Source organism: Stegostoma tigrinum, chromosome 15 (assembly GCF_030684315.1).
Source record: "Stegostoma tigrinum isolate sSteTig4 chromosome 15, sSteTig4.hap1, whole genome shotgun sequence".
Lineage (NCBI taxonomy): Eukaryota > Metazoa > Chordata > Chondrichthyes > Orectolobiformes > Stegostomatidae > Stegostoma > Stegostoma tigrinum.
In genome coordinates, this window is record NC_081368.1 from 21,251,587 (window position 1) to 21,257,638 (window position 6,052).

The 6,052-nt window shown below is 39.5% G+C and overlaps 1 protein-coding gene across 2 annotated transcripts in view; it reads left to right on the plus strand.

Moving 5' to 3' along the window:
- LOC125458720 (sestrin-1-like) overlaps nucleotides 1-5,572 on the plus strand; it is a 52,525-nt gene extending 46,953 nt beyond the window's left edge. For both annotated transcript variants that reach the window (XM_048544234.2, XM_059651367.1), the window contains exons 9-10: nucleotides 959-1,103; nucleotides 3,679-5,572. In XM_048544234.2, the coding sequence (XP_048400191.1) occupies nucleotides 959-1,103; nucleotides 3,679-3,768 (235 nt within the window). In that variant the 3' untranslated portion in view covers nucleotides 3,769-5,572. The remainder of the gene's footprint in view (nucleotides 1-958; nucleotides 1,104-3,678) is intronic.
- The last annotated feature ends 480 nt before the right edge of the window (nucleotides 5,573-6,052 follow it).

The following is a 6,052-nucleotide window of genomic DNA, read 5'->3' on the forward strand; positions in this document are numbered from 1 at the left end:
TCAGTGCAGACTCAGTGGGCTGAATGGCCTTTTTTAAAGCAATAGGGATTTTATTATTCATTCTCTTTCTGTGACCATAACGATTCATAAAACAGTGATGTCGGATAGCTGAAATATTTTCTCTCCTCTTTTCAAAATACTGACCCAAAGTGGAATACATTTCACAAGTGTTAGTCCCTTTCCCACCAGCCATTCTTAGCAAGTAATCTTCAGCATCCACGCAAATATCGTGATGGTCACTCGATGCTTAGCAGAGTAAAGAATCATATTTGATTATGCACTTTCCCCATCTCTGTCTCATAGTTCTACAGATTTGAGACCATCCTTCAAAGTAGAGAAAAGACTGAACTCAAAACCTTCATGTGTAGGTTCACACCAGCGTGTGAATCTACCCCCGTACCGTTATGGAGCTTGTCTAGTGCTGTCACTGTTTAAACTTCCCTGATAAAACTCCTGCAAAGCGTGAGAGCACTGTAATGGTTACAGCACAGGAGGAGGACATTTGGCCTTCTGTCTTTGTGCTGGCTTTCTAATTTACCAGTATCACTGACTCGCCTTCTCCGTGAGACCCTGCATGTTCTTTCATTCAGAGAATAATCTAATTCCCTTGAGTGCCTTGATTAAACCTGCATCCATCACACTTAGGCAAAACTTTTAAGATACTAAGCGTTCATTGCATGATAACCTTTTTCCTTGTTCATCATTCCTTCTTTCACCAATGACCATAAATCAGTACCACCATTTTCTTACATGGTTAGGAGCACAGTTCTTCCTTATCTACTCTACCCAGAACTCATGTAAATTTGAATACCTCTGTACAATCTAACAAAACTAATAAACATTGTAGTGCAGCAGAAAAACAACTGTGATGTAAATAGTCTGTATAAATCCACTAATACAGACGTTCTGGAGATTATTGATTGTAGTCACTGAAAGGGTTTTCTCTTCCAATTAACAGGTACGATGATTATGATTACGGTGAGGTGAATCTTTTCTTGGAAAGGAATCTGAAGGTTTACTTGAAGACTGTGACTTGTTACCCAGAAAAAACAAAGCCTCAGATGTTTGAGAGATACTGGAGGCAGTTTAAATATTCAGAAAAGGTAAGTGTGATTGTAAAAGAGCAATGTGTAACAAATACCCAACTTGGTAACAAAGAGAATGGTTCCTCTAATCAATTAGTATCACCTTGTTAAATCCCACAACTACATGTATCACCGCATTTATTCAGATGACAGTGTTAGAGCAATACATTTCACCTTCAGACCATTACGCTGTTTTTATGTGACTGAAGATGCAACATGTGCGCTCATATAAACTATGATTGGACACTATTGTGCTGGTTTGGGGATATGCGTACATGTTTCAATTTATTCTCAGGATATGGGCTTTGCTGATAAGGTCACTTCTACTGCCCATTCATACTTGCCTTCAGAAGGTGATGCTGGACGCTTTTTTTATATTATCTTGTCATGATGCATTGCCATATCATGTCTTGCTGGACTATTTTGGAGGAAGCTAAGAGTCAACCTTATGTTCAGAAAACTGAACAGTTTAATTAAGTAAAAACGAAAAGAGCTGCAGATGCTGTAAATCAGCAACAAAAACAGAAGTTGCTGGAAAAGTGCAGCAGGTTTGGCAGCATCTGTGAAGCAAAGATCAAGAGTTAACTTTTCAGGTCCGGTGACCCCTCCTCAGAACGGACCCAAAACATTACCTCTGATTTTCTCTTCACAGATGCTGCCAGACCTGCTGAGCTTTTCCAGCAGTTCCTGTAGTTATAACAGTTTTATTGCTGTTTTTACTGATGATAGCCTTCTACTCCCAGATTTTCCTCTTAATTCAAGTTTTCAGAAAATCATGCTGGGAGTTAATCACATTTTATTGCATTATTAGTCCAGCAGCAATGTACCCACTATTCAACTGTACCCATCTCTATCTGTGTACGTGCCTGAATAACATGGATTTACATCACATCAGATTTACAGTTAGGAAACTGTAGACTGGCGAGTTGGGCAGATAAATGGCAGATGGAGTTCAATCCGGGCAAATGCGAGGTGATGCATTTTGGAAGATCTAATTCAAGGGCAAACTACACAGTAAATGGAAAAGTCCTAGGGAAAAAATTGACGAACAGGGAGATCTGGGTGTTCAGGTCCATTGTTCCCTGAAGGTGACAACGCAGGTCAATAGGGTGGTCAAGAAGGCATGTTGCCTGGTATGGAGGGTGCTAGCTATGAAGAGAGGTTGAGTAGATTAGGATTATTTTCATTAGAAAGACGGAGATTGAGGGGGGACCTGGTTGAGGTCTACAAAATCATGAGGGGTATAGACAGGGTGGAGAGCAAAAAGCTTTTTCCCAGAGTGGGGGACTAAATTACTAGGAGTCATGAATTCAGAGTGAGAGGAGGAAAGTTTATATGCGTGAAAAGTTCTTTACACAGAGGGTGGTGGGTGCCTGGAACTCGTTGCCAGCGGAGGTGGTAGACGCAGACACATTAGCGTCTTTTAAGATATGTTTGGACAGGTACATGGATGGGCAGGGAGAAAATAGATGACAGGTTAGACAGAGGATCTTGATCAGCGCAGGCTTAGAGGGCCAAAGGGCCTGTTCCTGTGCTGTAATTTTCTTTGTTCTTTGTTTGTTCTTTGAAACAGGTCATTAGGTTCAGCTGGTTTCTGCCAACATTTATGCTTCACATGAGATTCCTTTAACTTCTTTTTAGCTAAGCTTATCTTATTCCTTTCTTCCCTATGTACTTATTCATTTTCCCCGCAAAATGCATCCACTCTATCTGCTACATCTGCCTCTTGTGATAGCGAGCTGTTTGGATAATAAAATTTGAAATAAATTCCTTGTATCGTATACTAATGGCCTTGAATTTTGATTTCACCCACAAATGAAAGTATTTTCTTGTTGCGTACCCTATCAAGTCTTTCCATAGTCAAAAATACCTCAATGAAATTACGCCTCAGCTTTTTCTTTGCTGGCAGAAGAGCCACAACTTTTACATTCGTGTTGTTGTCAGAAATTTGTAATAGTAAATGGAACGTAAGTTATGAACAACATGGAACCCAGTACCAAACCCTCTGGAAGACTGTTGCTGACTTTTTGCAGTCTTGCGTAACGCTCGTCCATTACTCAATTATTAATTGTTAAGCGTAACATTTTGCAGTGAGTTTAATGTTGTGTGAATTCCGCAAGTTGTTAAAAATGATGGGATAGCTAAGGGCGAGAAGTTGTTTGGCTGAGATTCACAAGTTGCAGCACATCTGTTAATGCACTGAATTTGCTGGCTGATTGCATTTGTACGATATTATTTTATCACTGTATTCTAGACCAATAACTATACAATAGTTACAACAGCAAACCGTACTCAACACCAGGAAGAGAAGAAAGGTTAATGGTTTGAGATGGGATAGGGAACAAGTCAACAGAACCCCACCAGTTCTACTGAGCAGTCCATTCTGTATTGTCTTTTCCTTTTAGCTGCTGACTGCCGGGCTGTGCTTTTCCAGCATCTTGGATTTTACTTTTACCTTGCAGTATACAAGTGCGGTTGTAATTTTCAGTAGTGTAACTAGCTGTTATTGATTTGATGCTGTATTTACAGGTTTCTGAAAAGAGAAGTTATTACATTGGTACTTGTTTATATCTCTCTATCCCTCTCTTTCCAGGTTCGTGTGAATCTGTTGATTCTGGAAGCTCGGATGCAGGCAGAGCTTCTCTATGCACTGCATGCAATAACCCACTATATGATCTCTTAAGAAGATCATAAGGAAGGATCTCCTCACCTGCAGAGGACTTTTTTTTTTAAAAATAAAGACTGAACATAAGCTTAAAGACTTGAACGTCTTCTTGGATGGAGGCATCGTAGGGCAGCTGGTACCGTGCCGCAGTGTCTGCGGCAGTTAATGTGCAATTATTGACAGTGACACAATCGAGCATTGTGACTGTGTGTACAGAGAGTGATGTAATTTCACAAAAGTGTTTCATGCCTCAACACCAAGTATTCACTTGAGGATTTTCAACCTCTCAAAGTTTTCAGAAGTCAAAAGGCTGTCACATCAGTGGTTTGCGTAACTACCATCAACGTACAGAATATTTTCAAGCCTTGATGTTGGGACAGATGAGCCCCCTTTTTTTTGGAAAAGAAAGACTTATTTTTGCTATGAATAGTAATAACAGATACTATGTTTGACACGTGTTGAGTCTGTTTCATATTGGAATGGCGTTTCCAAATCCTTGCCATATTACTTTTGGTTTTATGACTTATCCAAAGCCTTGTGCGTGTGTGTGTGGGTGGGGAGGGGGGAGGTTAATTGTGCCAATGAGCTGTGAATTTCGTAAGAATTGGGTGACTGAATAGGCGAGGAGAGGAAGGACAGTGAGCCAAAAAGACTCAACATTTCTTGAGCTTGCCCAAGAAAGGCACAAATGAATCATGTGAATTTTCTTCCCTATCCTAGTGAGTGGTTACAGAAGGATGCACTGTTGTAATGCAGTGTGCCAACTAAGCATGGTTGACTTACCTAATCCTACTGATCGTTCAGTGACAGGATCCTCAATATGTTGGCCAATGATTGGAGACAAAAGTGCATCTGTTATGGGTCTCAGACAGGTCTCAAAAGTTGGCATGAGCATGGAAGCTGTTGGGTTGGTCACCCGAACTTAACTGGAGTTGGATCACTGTTGAAATGTATTTTATTTAATTATTTTTAACATGTTAGCCAGTAACAGTGTTACATTTGCAGGAAGGAGAACAAAATGAGAAAACAAAGTGTATATCACTTGTAATTGGCTTGTACAATTCCAACTGTAGCTGGTGCTCACTCTGCATGTAATGTGGTCCTTGCCACTACAAGCGACAGCAGGAAAACCATTATTTTCCATTTACTGTCAGATGGAGAAACATGAGATATGCTGGTACCTTGTCGGAGTAGTCGCTGTGTCAAACTACAATTTGATGTTAGGCTTCAGATGAAGTCTGGTTTCTCTGCTTGTTATCATGCAACCAAACACACCCCTCCCCAATTTAAAAAAAAAAGAAAAAAATTGTTGACGCTGGTCTATCATTAGGTATAACCAGTTTAAAAATACTAAAATAACACTTTCTTTCTTCCTTTTTAGCGCTATAAATGTGACTGTGTAAAAAAAAATGAGGAATATATTGTAAATGGACACCATTTTGGAACAAATGGTCCTGTGGCAGATGATGATGTTTGGAACAAGATTGTCCTGTTATGATCACGATCTAGATCATCACCTTCATCGTGATTAGAAACTTTTTACATGGTGTGTTCTAATTGTGCAATATGTTTACGTGGGGACTATGGTTTAGCGATTGACTCTCGTTCCAAAATGGAGTGACATTCAGTCATCGATCTCACAAGCCTCATGTGCTTTTCTGTTCTTTTCAAAGGATTTTCTTAGGAATCCAAGAATAAAGAAAAGCTCTGAGCAATTGCAACATATCTGTCGCTGCTGTTGTTGTCTTTGATGTAACCTGAGAGTTTCAAAGCTCTACAGTAGCATTTTATTTGCACCAAAATAAAAAGAAACTTTTTTTAAGCTGTGAGGAGAAAGGATGTCAGTTATGCAATTCTCTCTAGCTTTTCTGATTTCTGAGTGCATAAGTTAATTTTCTAACTCCTACACACCCTCCACCACAACCTCTAAACCCAGGTATTCTATCCTCAATGATCTAGTCGAATTTTACACTGTTTAAAGTGATGTGGTTCAGTCTGATGAAGGGTATTACATTTGAATAAGGGAAATTGTGAAAGCCTGAGGCACCAGTTGGTTGGCTTAGGTTTGGAAAAATACATTAACAGCTATGAGTGTACATCCGCAAGGGACACTTGTTAAAGATCTGTTACATTGGTCACCACATCTAAATATTCCTTCAAGGTGCAAACATTTTTTTTAAAAGTCAGCTATGATTGATGAAATGATTGTCTAGAATTAAAAGCAAAAGTTTATAAAATGGTCAGAAATAGTAAAAGAAAAATGAGGATTGGGAAGTTTGTAGAATACAGTGAAGGAAAACCA